Source organism: Taudactylus pleione, unplaced genomic scaffold (genome assembly GCF_031769625.1).
Source record: "Taudactylus pleione unplaced genomic scaffold, aTauple2 ptg000244l, whole genome shotgun sequence".
Classification (NCBI taxonomy): domain Eukaryota; kingdom Metazoa; phylum Chordata; class Amphibia; order Anura; family Myobatrachidae; genus Taudactylus; species Taudactylus pleione.
In genome coordinates this window covers 12,943,335-12,968,898 of record NW_028284646.1, presented here as the reverse complement: position 1 = coordinate 12,968,898, position 25,564 = coordinate 12,943,335, and the positions used below count along the sequence as shown (strand labels likewise).

Below are 25,564 nucleotides of genomic sequence, written 5' to 3'. Positions count from 1 at the left end.
GCCAGGGTGCCTGGGACCCGGACACGCACTCTTTATTAGTGGTGGCGGGTCCTCCTGATGCCTCCATGTAGCAGGCTGACAGACGCAGCACTCTGTCAGCCTGTCCTCAATGCTTGTTGAAGCTATGAAAATAAATAAAGTTAAAATAAAAGTAAAATTACTAAGTGTGGGCTGGAGCTCAGCCCTATGTGACCGGCTCTTCTCGGGCACATTTCTAAAACTGGGGCTGATGGGGCATAGAGGGGGAGGAGCCAGTCACACTTCTGAATTATTTAAAGTGCCAGGCTCTACTCTACCACCGTCTATACCCCACTGTCTTGAACTCCAGTGTCCCCTAGTGGATGAAGGAGAAATATAGCTTTATATACAGAGCAATGCAGTGCAATGATGCAACCACACCAATGCTAGCATTGTAACTAATTGGATTTTCCTAAATTATGAGAGAAAGAAAAAAAAAAAAACACATTGAGCTAGCATTAATATCCGTATGCAGGATTCAAAGCCCAGGCATATTGTTTGTAAGAAGAGGTTGAAGGGAGACATTATTAACCCATCTCACAGTATGGTTCTCAATTATTTAATAAGATATAGTTACAAATAGAAAAAAAAAAACACAACTAGACCCCTTCAACCCATGTGGTCTTCTGATCACTACACATCATAATTAGGATTCTTTCGAAGAATAACAAATCCCTCGAGAATGGCAGTTACAGGCAGATATTCTTCCGTGGCCAACTCTGCCCGCTCACCATGTGCCAGCAACACTGGTGTAGTGTGCGTCTGGAATCCAGTGATGGTCTTGGGCTTGCCAGCTTGGCCCACAACATCCACAGCCTGCAGATGAAAATGAAGATTATATGGTAGCAGTCAGTCAAACATTATTTTTTTGTACAGTCTATGAGAAAATCCCATTGGTCTTAAGTGAAATTGAAGTCTAGCTAATAAAAGCCATGTTACCTGGAATGCTAGGTCATTATGTACTAAGCATAGCAAAGTTATAAAGGTATAATACTGAAAAGGTCTCACTTACTTGTCCTACTCTCACAGATACTGGAAGTGGCCGTAGCTCCTCGTCAAAGGTGACCAACATTCGTGGCTGCATTGCAGCTACTAAACCATACAGGACATAATGTGACTTGCCCAAAACAACTAAAAAGAAATAAAGATTAAAGAAAATACAGGTTAGAAAATTGTGATGGATCACAACAGCACAGAAAATAAACTGACAGCACTACTTACTGTTCCTAACATCCAGGAAGGACAAGAGAACAGTTAATAACCCAGCCACTGCCACTTGACTCATGAGCTGCCTATCACTATGATACGGGCAAAGAGTGAGTGTACCTTTCCCCAGATGAGTGAGACCCTGAGAATAAAGAGGAGAGTATTCAATAAAATCGGAACACAAACTAGCACAAACACTGTAGTGTTAATTACTTGAGTAACTGCCATGTTTAGCTAAGTTTATCTGAAAAATACTATTCTACTACTACTGATTAGCAATAACCTAATGCAACAGGGTTTATTATAATTGGAAGCGGTTTACATACTTGTCTATGTGTTTAACCAAAGCCTTGATTCTGGTACATGACTGTATTAAAGCATTGCGCACTGCACATAAAAATAGCACGAAAAGATACAGGAGAATTTTCTACCTGTGCCAGTCGCACCATAAACAGATTGTTTGGATCCTTTGCATGATACTGGGCTAACTGTCTCAGCATGGCGGCAAGACGAGCGTTGTTGGTGCCTACAGAAATATGGAAGAAATGTTTTTTTTGTTTTTTTTTCAAGTTCTGCCCACAGAACCGACGCGGGGTCTGGAAAATTCAAGGCTGTACAGGGAATATCTTACCACTGCCCACCATGCCCATAGCAAAGATGGAATTATAGGATACTTCTGGGTCAGCATCATGGGAGAACTTGCTCAACGTGTCCAGGATATTCAGTCTTGGATTGGATACAGAAATGAGAGCCAAAGCCAGAGGGACAGCCCTGCGGAGTGTGGGCTCTCCATACCTTAGCTGCAGGAAAGGAGCATAAAACACTGCTGTATAGAGATGTGTGGTTAAAGCACATATATAAAAAGCTATCCTTCACACACTTATTGAGGATACAGTTCTGTCATTCCGTATAAGCATTAGGCTAGTTACACAACACCCAAAAGGTGAAGGTGACTTCTTACCATCTATAACAGGCACATAATAAAATACATAACCCTACGTAATGAAGAAAGAAACGCTGTAACATTTGTTCGTTTATGCTAGGTTTTCAATTCCTAAAATAGGTTTTAAATTTCCTAAAGTGCTTTAAAAAAGGTAGCCAACTCTTCTCTCAGAACCAAACCAGGAGCAATCACCTCTGTCCTGCTGCATTCAGAACAGAAAGGAACAGACAACACTCCCTGCAATATCAGCAAAGTTGTTAGGGTACAGCAATACTAAGAATAGTTGATCATTAGAGCAATGCAGGCAGATATTTTAAATTGACGACCTGTCAGCAACAATGTAAGGATGAAGGGATTTGAATATAAAACATAATACAGCAGCGATTATGTTCACTGAAGAACATATTATACCAACAAAACCATTTGATGACAGGAAGGTAACAAAGATTCCAAACATGGATATTACCAGATGTCCAAAGGTACGAAGTGCCATTTCTGACCCAATTTCTTCGCCCATTGCAATGAGAGCAATTCCAAGGACTGCAACACCCTGGAAGAAAACAGTCAGTGGTAAGATAAGCTGTGGCTGATTTACACTTTGTATGAATTAATCACATCAAAGTGGCTTCTTGATGATAATTATATATGATCAAGGAAATAAAAGTTATATATCTACATGCATAAGCAAGAGTAGGACATCACCTGGTGGGATCCCATGTCAGCAGCACTCTCTTTCTTCTCTTTCTTGTCTTTCTTTTCCTCTTCCTTCTCCTTGGAATCAAAATGCTCACTACAGATATGAAGAAGCTGCTGCACCTTCAGCACATTTCCAGAACCTGGTAAGATCAAAAACAAAACCAAAAAAAGGTTCTGAAGCCCAATCTTAGGAATATCCTTAAAATGGGATGTTTTATTTTAATCACCTAATTCAATAAAAGGTTATGCTGTAGTGAAGAGAATCTCCTCCAGATCAGTCTCACTGAACATAAAGGGATGCCAATGTAATGAGAGTGATCCACTGGACAAATAGGAAAACAATACAACCAGAAGCTGCAGTGCTAGTCACTAGAGGCAGGGCCTGCTGGGTTGGTAAGAATGCTAGCAGCAACAATAGTTTAGTGTATTTTTTTTCTCTTCAAACCACCAAGAAACACTTTTTGGCTCTGGATTCAGCATTAACCCACCTTTCAAAAACAGTAAAAAAAAAAAAAAAAAAAAAAACCTGGATTTTTGTACTTCCACGTAAAAGTCCATTTCACCGACTGGCCTTTTGCAACTTCCAACGGAAGCACCAGTACAAGATCTTTGTTTGGAGAGGGATTAAGAGGACGGTAGAAAGGAACTCTTACCGCCTGTGCCTAGAACGATTATTTTTGTCAAGCTCCGGTAAAAAAAAAAGTCCTCTCCCGAAAACAGGAGAGCCTCTAAGGAAAGCTTAGATTCAATGCCCGCCTACCAGGTTCAAAGCCATAGAGTTTACAAAAAAGAGAAGAAAAGGGTATTGTCTCTTTGTTGGCGCACATAGAGGATAATTGTATATAAAATATAACTTTTATTAAATAAATTATTTAAAAAATGTTTCGCCTTATTAGTGAAATATTCCAAGAAAAAAATATAATAAAAACATTTAATATCAATTGATGACACACATTTGTTTCAATTATTAATAATTCATTTGTCTCTGTGTCCCTTTCAGTTATGTTTCTGAGTAAAGATTCTATTAAATGTTGTTTTCTCCAGTGTCATTAATCATAACATATATTTATATAGTTGAAATCAATTTGCCCTGCATGTACTACCCACAATTGTAATTAGATATACTGTGTTGAAACTAAACCAAGATATAAATTCCATTGGTGATATTATGCTGCCATCTATTGGTTATGGTATGCCATTACACCTTTAGAACCAGGTTGATTTAATGGGTGCTATATTATGCACAATGTCCTCTATAAGGGCCACCTATTTGTATTCATGGAATATTGTCACATGGGAACATGTATACAGTTCCTGATACAAATCTTTGTGTCGCCTATTGGGTTAAGAAATAAACAATCAACTGCAGCAATCATATAAAACTAATTAATATGTGGACATCTTAATGCCCTAGTTGATATTAATGCTTAACCCAAATATAAGGATTCCCTTGTATAGCTATAGGGTTTATTCGTGCAGTATGGTACTGTATTTGGTTTATGCTCAGAATGTGGCACCCCCTGTTGGTTTTAATTATACCTAATACAATACAGTGCTATTGTTATAGCTCCCTCTATAGGGCTGCAAAATTGTTTAATAAACTGTTACTCACTCAGACTAACATTACTGAGTGTTTAATGTGGGTTCCTCATGCCCAGCTGCAAGGTTTAATCACAAGTAGTAGTATTGGAGTAGATTATATATATTCACACTACTTGCTCAGAGTAACACTATAACATAGTCTGAGTACTAGGAAAGCATGTTAATGCATGCCATTTTCTTCACTGTGATAATCACATTTGCTTATACACACAGTGGATGCAGTGCTAATAACACAGCATAGGATTATCAGCAGCAGGAGCTACAGAATGCCAATAAACTATTACTCACTCAGACTGACATTACTGAGTGTCTAATGTGGGTTCCTCATGCAAGGTTTAATCACAAGTAGTAGTATTGGAGTAGATTATATATTTTCACACTATTTACTCAGAGTAACACTATAACATAGTGTTACCGACGTACGTTTCACAAAAGTTATGTTTTTTCAAGGCCTTGGAAAAACATAACTTTTGTGAAACGTACGTCGGTTTTTTGCAGCTCCTGCTGCTGACAGTGTCCTATGTTGTGTTATTAGCACTTGAAAGCACTGCATCCACTGTGTGTATAAGCAAATGTGATTATCACAGTGAAGAAAATGGCATGCATTAACAAGCTTTCCTAGTACTCAGACTATGTTATAGTGTTACTCTGAGCAAGTAGTGTGAATATATATAACCTACTCCAATACTACTACTTGTGATTAAACCTTGCATGAGGAACCCACATTAGACACTCAGTAATGTCAGTCTGAGTGAGTAATAGTTTATTGGCATTCTGTAGCTCCTGCTGCTGATAATCCTATGCTGTGTTATTAGCACTGCATCCACTGTGTGTATAAGCAAATGTGATTATCACAGTGAAGAAAAATATGAGATATGGTAAGAACTTACCCTTGTTATCTCTATTTCTACGAAGTCCATAGGGTTCCACAGGATACCTTGGGGTATAGGTGTGACGTCAGTCGCAGGGCACCAAAGAGTTAAGCTTTCAGCCTCCCAGGATGCACTAGGTCCCCCTCCTATACCCCGCCCCCAGGCCAAGGCACCTCAGTTAGTTACCAAGCCATAGGCCGGAGGAGGAGAAGGAAGAGAGAGAACAAAGATCTGGACACATACAAGAATCACATTCTCACCAGAGGGAGACGGAAAACCGGTGACCAGAGCAAAGCCCATCTGCAGCACAGGTGCGACAGGGCGGGAGTCCTGTGGAACCCTATGGACTTCGTAGAAATAGAGATAACAAGGGTAAGTTCTTACCATATCTCATATTTTCTACTTCAGGGTCCATAGGGTATCCACAGGATACCTTGGGGATGTCCCAAAGCAGTATCCTTTAAGGGTGGGGACGCTCCTGTGCAGAAAGGAGAATCCGCCGCCCGAAGGAAGCATCCTGAGAGGCGAAGGTGTCAAACCTGTAATACCTCACGAAGGTATGGACAGAAGACCACGTAGCAGCCTTGCAGATCTGAACTGCCGAGGCACCACGTCGAGCTGCCCACGAAGGACCCACAGACCTAGTGGAATGAGCCTTCAGAGAAGGAGGGACCGGTAGGCCTTCATGAAGATAAGCTTCAGAAATAGCCATACGGATCCAGGCTGCCAAAGTTTGCTTTGAAGCAGGCCAACCCTTTTTACGGAAGCCAAAGAGGACAAACAAAGCGTCCGACTTCCTAAACGAAGAAGTGCGGTCAACATAAGTCCTTAAGGCCCGCACAACATCCAAAGAGGCCTCACCCACGGAAAGACCCGGTGAGTTAAAGGCCGGAACAACTATTTCCTCGTTAATATGAAACTGGGAAACAACTTTGGGAAGAAACTCGGGCCGAGTGCGGAGCACTGCCCTGTTCCCATAAAAAACCAAGAAAGGGGGTCTACAAGAAAGAGCCCCTAACTCAGAAACACGTCTGGCCGAAACAATGGCCAGAAGGAAAACAGTCTTAGCTGTTAGCCATTTAAGATCCACTGAGCCCAGTGGTTCAAACGGCGGTCCTTGGAGAGCCCTCAGGACCACAGCCAAATCCCAAGGCGCCACAGGTGGAACAAAGGGCGGCTGAATGCGGAGAACACCCTGCATAAAGGTGCGCACATCCGGGATTGTAGCAATCCTACGGTGAAACCAGACAGATAGGGCCGAAACCTGTACCTTCAAAGAAGCAAGGCGAAGCCCATGATCTAGTCCCGCTTGCAGGAAGGCGAGAATCCGAGACAGACGAAACTCCCGCGGTGCATAACCTCTCGGTCGACACCACTGGAAGAACGTATGCCACACGCGATGGTATATCCTCGCGGAAGACGGTTTCCGAGCTCGCAACATGGTACGCACCACAGAGCTGGAAAACCCCCGGGACCTCAGCATGGCCGTCTCAACAGCCACGCCGTCAAAGACAGCCGAGTCAGGTCCGGGTGAAGGCAAGGACCCTGAGACAGAAGGTCCGGTCGTAGCGGCAACCGCAGAGGAATGTCCACGGACAGACCCTGAAGGTCTGAGAACCAGTGCCGTCTGGGCCACGCGGGAGCTATCAACAGGAGCGTCCCTCCTTCCTGTTTGAATTTCCGGATTACCCGTGGAAGAAGGGAGACCGGAGGGAACAGGTATGCGAACCGGAACGTCCACCGGACGGACAGAGCATCCACCAGAGACGCCCCTTCGTCTCTTGTGCGAGACCCGTACACCGGCAACTTGTTGTTGTGCCGGGACGCCATGAGGTCGATTTCTGGAAGACCCCACCTGTCCACCAGTAGTTGAAAAACGTCCGGGTGCAGGGACCATTCCCCCGGATGAACGTCCTGGCGACTTAGAAAGTCCGCCTCCCAATTGAGCACTCCCGGGATGAAGACCGCTGATATGGCCGGAAGATTGCGCTCCGCCCAAACCAGGATCCGAGAGACCTCTACGAGAGCCGCCCGACTGCGAGTTCCTCCTTGCCTGTTTATGTAGGCCACGGTGGTAGCGTTGTCCGACTGGACCTGCACCGGGCGACCCTGGAGAAACCGCTGTGCCTGCTGGAGAGCATTGAAGACCGCACGGAGTTCCAAGATATTTATTGGAAGCTCCGCTTCTGTCGGCGTCCACCTGCCCTGGAACAAGTGTGGACCCGAAACTGCTCCCCAGCCCCGAAGACTGGCGTCCGTTGTCAACAGGACCCAATTTGGAACCCAGAACGGACGTCCCTTGTTGAGGTGGGTCGTCTGTAACCACCACGTAAGGGACAGGCGAACCTCCTGGGTGAGCACAATCGTCTGGGACTTCAGAGACTGAGTCAGCCCGTTCCACTTGGACAGGATCAGGTGCTGCAGAGGTCTGGAGTGAAACTGGGCGTATTCCACCATGTCGAACACCGACACCATGGAGCCCAGTAACCTCATCGCCGAGTGTAAGGACACCCGGCGGCTGTGCAGACAACTGCGCACCCTTGACTGTAAAGCAGAGATCTTGTCCTCCGTCACGAAGATCCTTTGCTGTCCCGAGTCCAATAAGGCTCCAAGATGCAGAATCCTCCGAGATGGGATTAGAGTGGACTTCTGCCAGTTGATTAGCCAGCCGTGCCGTTGCAGCAGTGCAATGGTCAGGTCCAAGTGGCGTAACAGGAGCTCTGGAGATCCTGCCACCAATAACAGGTCGTCCAAATACGGCAACATGCGGACTCCCTGCAGCCGCAGAGAAGCCGCCATGACCGCCATCACCTTGGTGAAAACACGTGGTGCTGTTGCCAGGCCAAAAGGTAACGCCCGAAACTGGAAGTGGTCGCTGCTGATTGCGAACCTGAGGAACTGTTGATGGCGCCAAAGAATAGGGACATGCAGGTAAGCGTCCTGTATGTCCAATGACACCAAGTAGTCCCCAGGTTCCAGCGCCAGAATGATGGACCGTAGGGTCTCCATCCGAAACTTCGGGACCCGCAAAGACTTGTTGAGTGCTTTGAGGTTGAGAATCGGACGATATGACCCATTGGGTTTCTGTACCAAAAATAGATTTGAATAGAAACCCTGGCCCCTCTGGGAGAATGGAACCGCCACTATAACTCCAGCCTGGAGCATAGTGTGCAATACCTTCCGCAGCTCCGTAGCCTTGTTCCGGTCTGATGGGAGACCCGTGGTGAAGAAGCGAGCCGGGGGTCTGTGCCGGAAGGAGAGGGCGTATCCGTGAGAAACCACCTCCAGAACCCAAGTGTCTGTCGTAGTGGTCGACCAACACTGGGCGAACTGTAGCAGGCGGCCTCCCACCCTGGGATCCCCCAAAGGGAGGCCCGGACCGTCAGGCCGCAGGCTTGTCATCTGGCTTGGGGGCCGGACGTCTGGTACTCCATGCCTGCTTCCGGGGCTTGACCGATTTCTTAGGGCCAGCCTGTCGAGGAAACGACTGTGGTTTGGGCCTGCCCTGGGCCCTAGATGACCGAAAGGACGATGGTCCCGAACCAGAAGGAGCAGCGGCCGACGGGAGACAGGCAGATTTGGCTGCCGCCAGCGTGGCCACAATCTTATCCAGATCCGGACCGAAGAGAACTTCTCCGGTAAACGGTAACGCTTCCAGACCTTTCTTGGAATCTGCGTCCGCCTTCCAGGATCGCAGCCACAAGGTGCGACGAGCAGCTACCGCTGCTGAAGAAATTCTAGACACCAGAGTACTAATGTCTAGAGCCGCCTCGTTGATGTAGGTGGCCGAATCACGGAGATTGCCAATCAACTCCGCCTGATCGGCCGGACAGTCGGATTCAAAAGAAGCCTCTAATGAATCCGCCCAGTGCTCCATCGCTCTGGCAACCCAGCAAATGGCCATAGCCGGCCGTGCTGCCCCCCCTGCAAGGGAATAAGCGGACTTCAGGCAGATTTCTACCTTGCGGTCCGTAGCATCCTTAAGGGAGGACATGGATGGCATCGGCAATGTGGCACTACGGACAAGACGGGTCACGTGAGAATCCACCTGTGGAGGGGATTCCCACTTCGCAAAATAATTATCCGCGAACGGATAAGCCACCGCCAGGCGTCTCTGCGGCTGGTATCTTTTGCCAGGTTGTTTCCACGCCTCCTCTAAATGGTCCACCAACTGACCCGAAAGAGGAAAGACTGTGGCATCGCCCTTCACATCTTTGAAAAAGGCATACTTAGATTTAGCCGCTGGGGGAACTTCGTCCTCAATCACCAAGGCTGTGCGGACCGCCCGAATAAGTCCAGGAATATATACTTTGGACTTAGCATCAGCGTCCTTAGTATGGAGAGGTTCCTGATCGTAAGGATCTAGAATCTCCCCATCATCAGACGTCCCTTCGTCATCCTCATAAGGAGCGGACAGAGACGCCACCGGCCTTTTATGAGACCGCATCACAGACTCCCCTTGCAACACATCCGACAAGTGCTGTACAGAACTCGTCAGGGAGTTAACCCACGCTGGCTCCTGAGAACCCGGGAGCGGGGAAATAGGGAGACTGTGGGGTACCACCAATTGTCGTGGGAACCCCTGCATGGGTGACGACACCACAGACTGCTGGGACAAACCCATCGGAGTAAACGCGGGCTGCGGAGCTAACTGGCCCACTAAAGCTGTTAACGCCTGAGCGAAACAAGCCCATGGCGGCTCCTGTACCGGTGCTGTAACCGTAATAGGCCGCGCCATGGACAAACACTGCCGGCAAAGGCCCTCCGCGCTACCCTCCCCCTCCGCTAACGGTACTTTGCACGTGGTACACTGTAGCCGGAGGGGAAAATCACTTTCAGACATGATGGCACCACGTATGTGACCTCTCTCACCAATTAAGTATTAAATAGGCGAGAGACCACCCTGCAGCACCGCACCGCAAGGGCTTTAGCAGAAGGAACAGGGACAGTAATAAAGCTGACAGTTTAGATGAAGAAAAGATTACAGGCAGCAGCGCTAGCACAGTCACATACAATGCAGAGAAATAACAATTCCTGCACTAACAGCGCTGATCACTCAACTACACAGACACAGGGCCTGGTAGGACACAGCGCTGCATACACAGACCTGACCACAGCGGAGGAGAGGTATGCGGGGGGACCAGGACCACGATGCTTCCTTCCAGCGCTTCCAGCAGCGTTCACCATGCGTTCTGGAGAAGATGGCCGCCGAGGAGCAGAGAGGAGGCTGGCCTGGGGGAGGAGCGCTGCCACAGGACCAGTCGGCAGCATGCAGAGAGGGCTGTGTGCAGCGGGGGAGGCGCCGGCTGTGAGACAGGGAAGGCGCGCTCCCCTGGCATGCATTTAACCCCTGGGACGCCGCAGCGCTACCGCTCTGCTGCGGTCCGCTGTCCCAGGGGGTAGTGGAAGCGCAGGTTGGTCGCCTGGCTCCACGCTGCAGCCAGTCCCCAGGGAGCCCCCTGCCTGGGGACTTAGGACCATGTGATCAGCGGGGACCCACCGCGGGACCCCGCTGCTTACCTCTGTCCCCCTTGAATCCGGCCATGGTCCGGAGCATCTGGGGTCACCGCTAGCTGTGACCCCAGACGCCCACCAGCATCCCCGGATCAGTACCGGCGTTCTGGTACCGGCGGGGTGTAGGGAAGACAGCATGGACGTCAGGACTGACTGTCCATGCTGTACATCCAGTTGTGCAGCCACAGCTGCATGAAGAATAAGCTTCAGGGGCTCTTCTAGCCCCCACTCCAACAGGTGCACCCGACTCCGGCCGGGCACCAAACTAAACTGAGGTGCCTTGGCCTGGGGGCGGGGTATAGGAGGGGGACCTAGTGCATCCTGGGAGGCTGAAAGCTTAACTCTTTGGTGCCCTGCGACTGACGTCACACCTATACCCCAAGGTATCCTGTGGATACCCTATGGACCCTGAAGTAGAAAATGGCATGCATTAACAAGCTTTCCTAGTACTCAGACTATGTTATAGTGTTACTCTGAGCAAGTAGTGTGAATATATATAATCTACTCCAATACTACTACTTGTGATTAAACCTTGCAGCTGGGCATGAGGAACCCACATTAAACACTCAGTAATGTTAGTCTGAGTGAGTAACAGTTTATTAAACAATTTTGCAGCCCTATAGAGGGAGCTATAACAATAGCACTGTATTGTATTAGGTATAATTAAAACCAACAGGGGGTGCCACATTCTGAGCATAAACCAAATACAGTACCATACTGCACGAATAAACCCTATAGCTATACAAGGGAATCCTTATATTTGGGTTAAGCATTAATATCAACTAGGGCATTAAGATGTCCACATATTAATTAGTTTTATATGATTGCTGCAGTTGATTGTTTATTTCTTAACCCAATAGGCGACACAAAGATTTGTATCAGGAACTGTATACATGTTCCCATGTGACAATATTCCATGAATACAAATAGGTGGCCCTTATAGAGGACATTGTGCATAATATAGCACCCATTAAATCAACCTGGTTCTAAAGGTGTAATGGCATACCATAACCAATAGATGGCAGCATATCATCACCAATGGAATTTATATCTTGGTTTAGTTTCAACACAGTATATCTAATTACAATTGTGGGTAGTACATGCAGGGCCAATTGATTTCAACTATATAAATATATGTTATGATTAATGACACTGGAGAAAACAACATTTAATAGAATCTTTACTCAGAAACATAACTGAAAGGGACACAGAGACAAATGAATTATTAATAATTTAATATCAATTTATGACACACATTTGTTTCAATGTTTTTATTATATTTTTTTCTTGGAATATTTCACTAATAAGGCGAAACATTTTTTAAATAATTTATTTAATAAAAGTTATATTTTATATACAATTATCCTCTATGTGCGCCAACAAAGAGACAATACCCTTTTCTTCTCTTTTTTGTAAACTCCTACTTATTGTCCTTGGCAGCACCCCCATAGAATGATTTCATATGTACCACAAATTGTCTAATTGGGGCCGTTACACAAGTATATATACCTTCTTAAACCTAAACCTAGTGCAGAAGTGCTTTCCCAGCCCCTTATCCCTGATTTAATAATCAAAGCCATAGAGCCCAGCAAACTGCAATTGTTGAAGCGGAAATATTGGAGTAAACCAGGCCTGCATCTAAGCAGCCTCCCCCAAATACACCTTTTCATTTTTTTTATAGTAAAAATAATATTGATAAATAGGCCCCAAAGAGATACCTCCTGAGTCCACATCAGATGTTTAGTAAGTGGGATACTACTTAAATTAAGGCTCCTACAACCTTGAGCGTCAATTGTGTCATCATCTGGTACCGAAGAAAGAGGGAGAAAAATATATTACACTGGAATGTGTGTATATATTTTTAGATTCACAAATCCCCTATTTATCTCAATTTCTTCCTATGTACTGAAAAGCAGGGGTTGCTACCACAGGCCAAATAGACAATATTAAAATCTTTTATCTAAGAAAGATCCAAGAGGCTCTAGATGGGCCATCTAAGTTAGATTCTTCCCCTGACTGGAGAATAATTTCTGAGGAGCAATCCACTTGGTTAACACGTCTGTAGGAGGAATTCAGAAGGATCGAGAGATAGAGGATGAAACCTGTACCAACCCTTGGACTGAATGGGCCAAATTTTGGGTCCAGGGTGGCTTAAGTAACTGAGAAGATTGAGATGTCAATTGAATGAGAAGCCACTTCAGAAGGTGGACCACTTGAGAGAATGGGCTGGTCTCACTTGTTGGAAGCCACCAGTTGTTACAACAATTATGACAGGTGATGTACTCGCGGGTGCTTCCACAGTCTGAGCTTCCGCTGCACAACAGTCAAACAGCCTGCCAGTCTGAACGTGCATGTGAAAATTATTTTACACTTGGCACTAGTGAAATTTTTTTGGACAGTTCCGCCCTTTTCAGGGACCGCTCCCACAGCATTGCACTTCCCAGTCATATTGTAAAAGGGTAGAGGCAATATAGGATAATAAGTTCAACAATCACAATCCACACGGTTTTCAGTGGTTATAAATACAGCAGACAATTATCAATGCTGCAATTACATACAAAGTGACAAGCGCACCAGTGGCAGCTACGGAATACCTAATTAAGAGACAGATATGAGTGTGACTAAGATGCTATATATGCATCAGGAACCCCGTCCAATGTACTCACAGACCCTCACACCGTATAGGAGGAGTGGAGGACAGAGGAGGAGGAGCAGCGGACTGGCACAGTGGCTCTGTGATGAAGCCCCGTGCAGTCAGGGCTGAACTACAATGTAGCTGCTTGCTGCTGTTGCGGGACGATGGCGGGTTGTCTGCATGCAGGTACAAGCTTCGGATGGGAGGGTGGACCAAGCCCTCTCCCTTCAGGCTAATAGACAGGCTGGGATCCAAGGGGAGCCTCTCCATCTCTGAGGCGGCACGCTGCACAGAACCTGTGCAAGGGCAACCTTGGAGGAATGCGAAGCGCCGCATCCCATCCCTCTGCGGCAGCTGCTCAAACTTAACGGGTGCTGCTTTACCACAGCTGGCACAAAAGGATCGCATGTACATGCTAGTGGGATGAGGGCACAACCACAACTTCAGCACTGGGGACCTGTCCGCAACTAATTGGAGAATTGGTACTACTTACTGCCGCCGTTCCCTTCTGGTGCCTGGTGGAGCAGACACTGCGCTCCGGGACCCGGACACTGACCTGTGTCGGCCGTGGAGTATTCATCCGGAGGCTCCCTTTGTGCAGGCAGGACCTACTCTGCCCATCTGCATAGGGAAAACAGATGTGTGGCTCCAACGGGCATGTAAACTAAACTGAAGTCAGGTGGGATATAACGAGGAGGGAGGAGCCAAGAACAAGGTTTTTGTTTTTTTTTAATCTGAGAAAGCGGACTCCCCTCATTCAGTCTAGGGTGACCCTGAAGGTGTAAAGTACCCGGATGAGGGAAATTGGTTATTTATAGCGCATCATCCATCTCCTGGCTTTAGGCAATAACCACTTTGGATACACATAAGATTAATTGAAGGCAGAACTAGGTGAAATCTAGAATTAATGGCGCTGAAAGGTGTTAAACTTTGGGCATTCTACGGTGCATCTATGGGTCAGTTTTACCTTAATGGTGTATTTAGAGTTTGCATGCGCTGTATATATCTTTTTACACATTTGCTACTATATTTTCAAGTATTGCTGCAGTAAGGTGCCCACTGCCATTTGTCTGACATATGCCTTGCGAAAATACCCAATAACAAATTGTCAAATAAAAATAAAGAAAACGCACAACTTCTGTGAACTTACCCGCATATGCACAGATATCAACTAGAGTATTGGCAAAGCTTCGGAAGGGCTCAGATACGACCTCCAATGCAGCAAGGATTGCCTCAATAGCTTCACCTTTCCCTGTAGAAGAAAAACAACCAATCAGGAGAGCAGCACCCAGTTTCATAGTATAGTACTCTAAGACATATTTCACTAGCTTCCCCAACATTGCACCAACCCACTAACACTCACCCAGATGATTCAGTCCTAAGCCAAGAGGAAGCCAACGTGCAAAAGTGTCCTTCAGCTCCTGTTCAGACTTCTCCATAATTGTCTGAAGGATTGTGGATGTTACATCCCCATTACATGATCCTACAGCGATCATACCGCAAGCAAGAGCAGTTACTCCCACCACCTGAAAGAGAATTTAAAGTGCTCCTAAATCTAATTTTAAAACTGAGAATATTTAATAAAAATTTACTTCAAAATCTCAGTATTTGAAAACAGTAATCATGTTAAACTAATTTCCAAATTCACTTAATCTTGACAAACCTACACAAGATGAAAATGGCTGCAACTACTGGAAGTGGTCAGACGACTGATAGCAATTAAAGCAGTGTCTTAATATCTCACCTCCATGCTGGACTTTGAATCCCCCATTACGGGAAGCAGAAGTGTCAGAACATCCTCGCGATTTGAACCAGCATAAGCAAGTCCCAGCCTTCAAGTGAGAGAACTTTAAAATTAGTATAATACAATGTTTTTTAGGTGGATCAATGATCTATATGATAAATATGTATCATCACAGCTCAGCCATTCTAGGCCCATCCACTCCGTGAAGAACGCAGCCAACTGAGCCTCAGGTACCACCCCAGTTGTTTACTGAACGTAATTAATCTTTCAGACACCCTTAAAATTATCAGTGATCAAAGTATGGTCCTCACAATACTCACCCAAAGATGGCACCAAGACGCATTGTGTTGCTATTATGCAGGACATAGTCTGATAGAAGAGCCAAAGCTGGGTCACACTCATTTCTCACTCCAGAATTCACTATCCCACAGGCCAGGAGAGCTCCGGACTATGCAAGAAGAATATAGGCAGAAGAAAGAACTAGGTATCATATATTAAGATTAAACAAATTAATAAAACCAAGAAACAAAAGACAAAAAATAATATACAAAAATTGTAAATAAATATGTACAATTAGTTTTGTTACAAACCTAGAGGCATTGACACTAAAAGTAAGGAAAAAAAAACAAAAAGACTGTCTTTCATGAGGAGAAAAACATTTGACTGTAGCAGGTGGCACTACACATTTCTGCATGTAGACACCAAAGGGAGAGTTTGGTTGCAAAAGTAATCTCACCTTGATATAGTCTTCAGAGGAATATAAGTATTTGTCTATCTGAGTCAGACCTCCATCCACATCCCACAGAAGGATCATTCCCAATGAAGCAGCAGCACTTAGCATTCCTAATACAAATGATTAAGTGATATAAATACACAACATAAACTGGGAAATTGAGACAGCAATAACTTACACTACGCAAACTCTTACCATGATCCTTGTTCTTATACAGCCATTTGTTGCCATCATCAGTCAGCAGCTTGTCTTGACCAAATGCTGCATTAACAAATCCATTCACGAATGATGAAGCCAAATTCATTCTTGCTGAATCCACTTGTGATCCACTGCCTCCAAATCCTTTTGATGAAATGACATCTTATAAGAGACAGCTGCACAACACATGATCACTTCCCTCCATATTGGAGCAACCATCCCCTTTAACTCACGGTTATTCTCCAGATGCGTTTTGTAAATGTCATCTGGCACTTTGGGCTCCATGATATCCAGCTATAGAGAAGAAACAGGATATCATGAGGCATGTTTACAGCTATAGGGACCACTGAAGAGACATTAAATTAATGTTACTCACTTCACGGGCCAGAGCTAGAAAGTTACTGTTGAGCTGGACATTGGACATAATTTCTGTTAAATCTTCATACTCCTCCACATCCTCATTCAGACTGAGGTAGACTCCATGGCGGCCTAGCATAAATGCCATTTGTTTCTGTATAACCCTGCAAAAATAAAAAATAAATGTGAAAATGTTAACAGAGAAGTCGCAATTAAAATGATTTACAATGAGTCCCATTTTAGGACTAGTAACATATACACATATGGGGATGGGGTAACAATTGTTTTAACATAGCAGCAGCTCTCGCCTAAAGTGACAGGAGCTATTAAATTGTTTATGTCGCTTGGCGCAGGTGCCCATTATTTCTGCACCCTCCTGTTTTGAAGAACAGAAATCCACCCAAAGTTGAGCTGGTGGGTGCCCAAACCTCTCACCCAGTAGTTTGCGCAGATTTAGCCACTTTACCCATTTAAACTCTGTGCATTTGGGAGTGTCATGTGCAATAAGTAACGGGCACTTGCGCCCACCCAACGAACTATTGAATATTGACTAGATGCCTATTACTTATATTGCCCGGACGCACACCCCCAGGTAAGCCATGACAGCAAATATTTTTCACTATACTAAAAAGGATGATGCATAATACAGCTGTGTCTTCATACAATATTGCAGCAGTCACACCAAGAAGGGCTTCTTGGCACACCAGATCCCATGCGACTAGTTTTGGGTATCTTTTTCGCTTAAATGTGCACTGTGATGTGACAAAACTGATTCATGATACTGCACTGATTTGTCCGAGTCTGAATCTGCATGCGAAGTGCTACAATGTGGCGGCCACAGCTTTTTTTTTTCCCACGCCAAGTTCTGTGGCACAGATTAAGCAGTTCGGTCTCATGAAGTGTTTTTGTCACATCACGCACATTTCAGTGAAAGACAAAAAATGCTGCACCGCTCAGCTTCCTCGTGCCAGGAGTATTGCACCGCATGGTGTATTGAGGACACATCTGTATGCAGATAAGCCACTGTTCACAATAATGAATGAAGACAGAGCAAAATGTTTTACTCGTACTGGATTGAGAACATAATCCTTTCCATTAAGCGACTCAAAAAGCACGTGGCCCACTGCATTTTCTGATATGTTTAAGCCAAATGACATCAGGGTCAGTTAACAATACATCTTGTGTTTCCCAGGTAGGAAAATACACTGCATATAAGGCACATGAAGATCTGCTGTATGCACTTCTGTAACAAGTTTATTTCTATGTTGCCGTATCAGATATCTACATTTACCATAAATGTGTAGGGGTCTTATTGGTTTGTTAGCGGTAAACTGTAATATTCAGACTTAGGCCCGTATTCAATTTGAGCTGAGCCGCGATACTTTTCCGCCTCCCGGACTTTTCGCCTACTTCGCCTGTTTTGCAAGCGGAAAAGTATCGCGTGCGTGCCCATGTATTGCCATATTCAATTTGAAAGTACGCGAAAACGGACCCGGCGAAACATAAACAAGCGTAAAGTCCTGTCAGATTTGGGGAAATCAGCCTGACACCCCAAAAAGATGCTTTGACATGAGAGTTAGCTATGGAACCCCCCGATTTGGCTTGCTGAAGGTATTTGGTGTCTTTAAATAGGCTCAATAGCTGCTATATAGTGTTTTTGTATAAGTGGTAAAGAAATAGTATTCTGGAGTTTTTGCAGAAAATAACTTACCCCAGCAATTTTGGGGTACTTTAAAATGGGGGCCAGCATATTTAAAAGTTACTGTAGTTAACTTGAAAAAAATCTTGAAACCTGCCGCAAGCTCGTGCAATGAAAAAAACACCTGGGGCATACTTGGGTCAAGTTCGCTAGTTTTTAACTTTGTCCCCCCCAAAAACATTTTTTTTAGCCCCCATGATTTTTTGGGTTGTTCTTAAGTCTTTTAAAAAAAAAATTTGACACAGTTTACCTTTGGGGGACTATCTGAACGCTACACGGGGGTTCCCGCAACGTTGCACCCCAAAACTCCAATTCTGCACTTTTTTCCGCCTGCTATTCACAGGCGAAACTTTTCCGCCTATTACATTGCATTGACTTTCCGCCTAGGCGAAAAGTCGTCCAAATGGAATACGGAGTAAAAGCAAAACAGGCTAAAATGACGTAATCGGTGAAAAGTTTCCGCCAAAAACACGCGAAAACGGCTTTTCGCTCCAAATTGAAAACGGGCCTTAATAATGCTCAAATCATCAATAAATACTGTCAGATACTTTTGTGATGATCAATCAGCTACTGGACAATACAATTCCCAGATAAAGCAATTCAACAAATGTAGCTCCACGAGTATAATGACCCATAATATGTTATAATATATGCATAGGACTGTAACAATAAAGCAGGACAATGCAACTTACACATCCTTGCAGGAAGTGAAGATGTCCTCCACAAGCTCCATGTCATTGAGGATCAGAGCAAGGCGCAGAGCCTCTGGATAGCGGTTGAACTTGCGGAAGATAGCAAGTGCACAGCGCAAGAGGGCAGAGTTCTCAGGCTCAGGAACATAACTCACACAACTGTATGGAAGCATAAGCATCATATTAACCACATTGCAAACAAATTGTTGAACTGCAGGTTTACAGTGTACAAGATAAATAAAATACACACTAATATAGATAGTGATTGATAGATATCCTTAAGCAAACCTAGTTATTATAGACAAAAAAAAATAAAAAAAAATTAAATGTCAGGCAGACAAACCAAACATTATCCTCAATTGAACTTGACGGTACATGAGACTCACCTTGTCAAATAGAGGCAAACTTTAGAATAGGCATTATCATCAATGTACTTTTCTAGCATGTCCATCTGCTCTATCTCCATCAGCAGGTCACAGGCCTCATGCTCAGCATTGTGTGCCATATTATATGGCACAATCTCCTTCACCAATGTCAGTAGAGTGTCCCGTTGAGATTTATCAGCCTCTTCCACCTCTTGCCATTCTTTAGCTACCTCCCCAGCCAAGTGCCTATCACACAAACATATAGGGCAGTGAGAAGGCTCTAGTGCAGACTTATACAACAAAGGTTCTAAAAAACTCAAACAGTAGAAAGGATTAGAGCAAGAAAAAAAAAAAAGTATTAAAATGATGCTAAGCATTAAAGTGAGTAAATATATATGTTCAATTCTATGAAAATAACCTGTTAGTCTTTGCAGGACCTTTTGCTAAAAATGTAACCAGTCGCTGTGTACAGGTGTAGTTCTCAGTGATTGGAGACTGGCAAATCCAGTTCCACTACACAAAAAAGGCAACAGGGAAACATGTCCCTAACATGTCAATGTTAGGAAAATAAATGTAATTAAATTAAAAAAGTTAAATACTTTACTTTAAAGGCAGCATATATTTGAAATGATTTTGGTGTTCAGGTGTTTTCATACAGGTATGTTACAAAAAAATAAAAATAATGTAATTTTATTCAAAGATACGGGAACGAATAAAAGGTATGGGATAATATTGTGAGCAATCGTGTAAGACCAGAGGTTGGGCTGGTACCCACTAAAAAACTGCATATCAGTCCTGCGTCAAGTTTTGCCAAGGGTATGCAGTCAGAATGTCAACATGACAATGTCCACAGTCAGCATCCGATGTTAGGGTTAGGTTGAGGTCAGGATTAGAGTTTCATGAAAAGTCAATGTAAAATTGCAATGTCGATATGCTGACATCCTGAAAATGTCAACATTAGGTCAGTGTCGACATTCTGTATTTCAACTTAATATACCACACCCTTGCCCACTGATATTTTTGTTTTCACATTAGCATAAAACAGCAGGAAAAACAAAATCTCCATCAGACCATGTGGCAATAACAATTTTCTAAGGTTAGCAGAATGCAACTATGCACTTTGTTTTTACACCAACAGAAATGGAACTTTGTCGGACCATGCGCTGCTATTCGACATTCCTGACAAGTTGTGCATTTCAGCACCAGTTGTACTAAGCTGGGACTTTACCTACTGTTGTCCTCTGTACAAGTTGTGTAGCCATTTCATTTCTTTACTGCTTACAACCACAAGGTTGGGGACCCATTTTCTAAATACCAATGTCAAGCCATAGGGCTTGTGCAAATGTCAATAGTGCCCTGATGGAAGCATGTAAAGCATCACCAGTGGCATTATAACATACAGACATGCCGAAAGTGGGCACAGAGTGGTGCTATTATGTAATGTAAGACCACCAGAGAAGAACGCCTTCACGTGGCTGACCATGTGTTTGCAAATGTATGTAACATAGTCCTCTGCATTTTGCTATATAGGATGCAAGTTTCTTTTGTTGGCCCATTGGGGAAAACAATAGTGAAATAGAGAACGCTACTAAAATGGTTCAGCACAAGCTGCATAACCGAATTTCAGGAATGACTTGAAGAGCTGGATATGTACAGCTTAGAGGAGAGAACGGATGATCTGACATGTCTTAATGTTTCAATTAGAAAGATATTAATAGAGTGAAGGATTGCAGCAATTTCAACAATAGAGCATTTTTAATACAAAGGGGACACCCTATGAAAATAATGGGAAGATGAAAAGGTAAAACAAGGATGAGTTTTGCTACAGAAAGTTAATCCATGTAATGATCTACCTGCAATTGTATTGGGGCTCACAGCAAAATAATTAAAAAATGCATTTTGCTATTTGGTAGACTTAAAAGAATATTAGCTACAATAAACAAAACAAAAAAAAAAAAGACATTAAAAAAAAAAAAAAAAAAGGATGATAGCGTGAACGTGAATTGCCTTTAGACACTAAATGGTACACTGCCTTACCTTACATACTCATGACCCCATGATGCCAGCTCTTCCTGCGAGCCTAAAAGTCTGTATTTCAGGCACTCTCTCTCTCCACTCATGGTCATAGCAAGAACAGAAATTATATCAGCAGCAAACCGCTGAGGAAACACGAGAAGATACAATTCTCAACTTTAATAAATGTCGAATAAGACTGATGCACCCCTAATTACTCTACATAGACACCAATTCACTATTGTAATGCTTACACAGATGTAATAGTGAATTAGTCAACAATATACCCTAAGAAGTGCCTGATTCTGCCAAGGAACAATGCAACGAGCTGTCAGTGAGACAGAAGAGGTCTACTCCAAACATTTTGACCAATCTCATCCACAGTTTTTTTTATGGATTGAGATCTTGGGGGGGGGGGGGGGGGGGGGGGGGGGGGGAGATATTGTGCCCCTATGGCTCTTGCTGCCTTACCTTTTATCGAGTAGAAGGAATAACATTTCAGCCGCTGGAATGAGGGGAGAGAACTCCCCCCTCCAGCGGCCTGTGCAAGTCCCGCAGTGCGTCAGTCTAGTGCTCATGCGCTCGTCTTGCTTCTTGGCCGACCCCACTGTGAGTGGGTGACTTCTCACAAACATTGCAAGATCATATTATTTTTTAACAACATCTGAATGATTTTCTGTTGCCATACAATAGTATTGAAATCATTAGAGACTTGGAGATAAGAGAAAAGTGATTTTCTCAAGTTAAGTATCTGCTTTCCCACATGCTATTCATCTCATAATATTAAAGGAACCCAAGTGTGTCAAAACACCATAATTAAGCACAGTTGACCTTGCAGGATGAACCCATCAATTGTATTTATCTTTGTTTTGCCATCAGCTTAAAACAAGAGAAACTAAAATGTATCAAATTGGGCTGTAGAGAGCCTGGGAAGGCCTGGGCAATAGCAAGGCCTAATGTAAAGAGGTGTGGCCATGGCCTGACAAACTACAACAACTATTACCTGCAAAACGCTGCGTGCTCCACAGGGGATAGCTCTACCCCTTCTATCTGGTGCGGGCATAGGAGACCGCTGCTGCGCTCAGCGGGAGCAGCAGTCTCCCTGTACTCACTGCAGCCAACTACACAGCAGTGTGTGCTGGGCGCTGCTGCTGACAGGTGGGGGGAGTGGCAGACACAGGCCCCCCAGCAAGCCCAGACTATCAGTACCCGCTCCCCCTCTATCGGCATCCCTGCATACCATATGTTTGCAAATGTATGAGTCCTCTGCATTGTATTATTATGTATGGCCCTTACTGTGCGGAGATTGTATATTCTCCCTAGCTTGTGTGGGTTTCCTCTGGGTACTCCAATTTTCTCCCACACTCCAAAAATATACTGGAAGGTTAATATCCTCCCAACACAAAAATGAACCCTAGTGTGAGCATGTGGTAGGGAATATTGATTGTAAGCTCCGCTGGGCAGGACTAATGTGAATGGCCAAATATTCTCTGTAAAGCGCTACGGAATATGTGAGCGCTATATAAATAACTGGTAATAAATAATGTAGGATGAAAGTCTTTTTTGGTGGCTCGCTGCAGTGTGCTGTGGGAATTTTTTTTGTTTTTTTCTTGTCTAGAATAACCTCTCCCTTACACGCACTTGTGATGGGCCAATAAATTGATTGAGCAACTGTCACTTTGTGCATCACTTTCCTCAGAGGCATGTACGGGACCAGTAGCTGGAGGATATGCAGATCCTTGTAGTGGAAAATTGGAGGATCCTGGGGTGCCACCGGGTGAGTTGGCTATAAATTTAGAAATGCATGAACATAGGACACAAAGTGGTGCTATTATTATGTAGTGTAAGACCACCTTGATGTGGCTGGTGGCTTATCATATGTTTATCAATGTATGTAACAGAGTCCTCTGCATCTTATTATATAGGATACAAGTCTCTTGTTATCCCATTGCAGTGCGCTGGGGAAGGTTTGTTTCTTTCTTGTCACCCTTGTTTTCCAACACAAATGGAACCATCTTTGGGCATTTGCTGCTATTCCACATGCTTTAAATGGCACTGTTTGTACAAATGATGTTTACAGTATGAAACAGGTATATAAGAATGTAACATATCCATTTATCCAGTGGGGAAAAAAAACACAGCCCATTCTGTTATAGGCCGTAAGCGCATGTAGATAATGAACATACAAATAAACACTACATAGAAAAACATAGACCAGGACGGCTTTGCACGTACTTCAGATACAAACTCTCTAACGTATTCATTTTTCTTTCATTCCATAGAACAATTCTACATCTAGGTATGTGCTCACCCATCTTTATATCATATACATTCCCTCACCTATAAGTATTATTTATCTACAAAGATCAGTTTCTCTTCTTGCTGTAACACTCACTTTATTTTCTCCAGGTGCCATACTCTCATAAATCTCCTTAAGTTTGCCAAAGTGTGGTCGCAAAAACTTGAGAGGTTTGGGAACAGAGGTCATGGAGGTGGTAGAGGAGCGAATCTGCCTGCGCAGCTCCTCCAGAGCTGGTCTGTAGAGTGAGCTGTCTTTCTCCTGAAACAAAGCACAGAACACCAGCATACAAATCAGTCAGACCAATAATGTACGGGCGATATCTATATAGCAGTAATATTCAGCTTTACCAAGATGAATGACCAAACATGTCACAAATGTACTTAAAGCCTGCACAACCCATCTTCCAATAAGTGACGAGCACAGTGTGCCACAAAAGGCCATGTCACAAGAATACACAAAGTAAGGATACACTGACACTTGTGGGTTTTATTTTTTTTTAAACATACTAACAGGATACTGACCCCCAGGCGCTCCACAAGCATTTCAAGCTCATCTTGCAGTTGTTTGTCTTCTTCGGACTGTAAAAGACAAAAGCAGTATATGAAGTATCACAATTTTCTGAGTCTTTGTGTGTAGATCAGTAAGGTTCCCTCAGAACCTCTGCTGCACTATGTTCATCATTCCAGCACCTATATAGCACTAAGGGGTTAATTAAATTATACTACTCGGGAGTCCACATAAGTAGAGCTATATGCCGCACTCACGCTAGCACCGGATTCGTTGAGGCAACCTGCCCCCCTTGCAGTTGATTGATTCAACCCAATTATGAAACAGACTGAAAGCATTGCCTGCTACCTACCAATATAAATGTACTTAATGCTAAAATGTGTTATATAGAACTGTGTAACGAGACGTACACACAGCAATAATAACAGTCACCACAGCAAAACGTGCAAGTCACCTGCAGCGCCCCCGGCCTGTGTGACCCGCACCCACAGCGGCTGCTGCTTTGTGCAAATCGGTTCCTTCCGATTCTAGCTCCTGCAGTCAGCCCCAATGCCCTTACTAACCCGCTCTCACCCCAGAGCACTGGCTGCAGATAGGGAGCCAGTGTCCGGCTTGGGCCTAGCTCTTCTCTCCCTACGATCGCTATACCTGTTCCAGACCCCACAGAGACGGGACCCCTTATAGGCCATGTTATATGTGGCCCCTATCTATGTGAGCCGGCGATGCAGCAGCCCCCTCCTCTGAGCCGGCGATGTGTGTATGAGCGCCGGTGACTCAGCTCTCTCAGGTCTAGGCCGCTCTTTGCACCCTGAGAGCCAGGGCATCAGTGCGTCTCTCACCAGCTCCTGCTCCTCTTTCTTATCCTTCACCGGTTCGGAGTTATCCCCGCCGGCCTCCTTGCCTTTGCCGGCCTGGGCTGTCTGCTGGTTCCGACTCTGTTCCTCCATGTCTTCGGCAGATGAGTCTCTTAGTGTAGGCGCACACAGGATGGCCAATCCGCGCAGGCGCCGTGTCTACACACTAAAACGTCAGACGCAGCGGATCACATGACCACACCACGTTGGGGAGAGAAATCACGTACAGTAAGTTCGCCATCTTGCTACACCTCCTGTATACTGTGGGATTCACGGTTGTGATGTTTTACAGAGTAGCCACTGACAACTGCATACACATAATCTAAACGTCCCTGCAATGGTATATAGGAGGTCATTTATGTTTTACGTTAATGTAATGAATGCATCTTCTATGAATTACATAGCTTTTATGAAAGAGGACAATTTACATTATTATTTTGAATGAAAATGTAAAGTTTATTGAATTAGGTTGCATCAAAAATATAATTCTCTAATTTCCTTGAACAGTGTCAGATTTTATGAACGACCTTTTAGTTTTCTGGAAATGCCCCTATTTTTCAATTTTCACTGCCCAAAAAAAGTATTTTTTTTCTCTTACATGAAATTATTATAAT

The 25,564-nt window shown here is 44.3% G+C and overlaps 1 protein-coding gene across 1 annotated transcript; it reads right to left on the bottom strand.

Moving 5' to 3' along the window:
* Window positions 1–561: 561 nt before the first annotated feature.
* On the bottom strand, window positions 562–25,145 carry PSMD2 (proteasome 26S subunit ubiquitin receptor, non-ATPase 2). The gene is made up of 21 exons (XM_088479705.1): window positions 24,936–25,145; window positions 24,111–24,167; window positions 23,683–23,847; window positions 21,312–21,433; window positions 19,296–19,520; window positions 18,910–19,068; window positions 16,538–16,682; window positions 16,395–16,455; window positions 16,159–16,305; window positions 15,967–16,073; window positions 15,551–15,678; window positions 15,231–15,318; window positions 14,850–15,012; window positions 14,637–14,738; window positions 2,870–3,003; window positions 2,634–2,717; window positions 1,856–2,024; window positions 1,656–1,750; window positions 1,240–1,366; window positions 1,031–1,149; window positions 562–834 (listed from the first exon to the last, which is right to left on the bottom strand). The coding sequence occupies exons 1-21, from the start codon at window positions 25,041–25,043 to the stop codon at window positions 652–654; spliced, it is 2,688 nt and encodes an 895-aa protein (XP_088335831.1). The 5' UTR covers window positions 25,044–25,145; the 3' UTR covers window positions 562–651.
* Between the last annotated feature and the right edge of the window lie 419 nt (window positions 25,146–25,564).

Bases quoted from the DNA above. Each gene is read 5' to 3' on its own strand.
- PSMD2 (XM_088479705.1), bottom strand. From the start codon at position 25,043: ATGGAGGAACAGAGTCGGAACCAGCAGACAGCCCAGGCCGGCAAAGGC. The intron at 16,683-18,909 runs GTAAGTTGCATT...TTATTTTTGCAG, and splicing joins TTCACTTCCTGCAAGGATGT to GGTTATACAGAAACAAATGG. The intron at 1,751-1,855 runs GTAAGATATTCC...ATATTTCTGTAG, and splicing joins TATGGGCATGGTGGGCAGTG to GCACCAACAACGCTCGTCTT.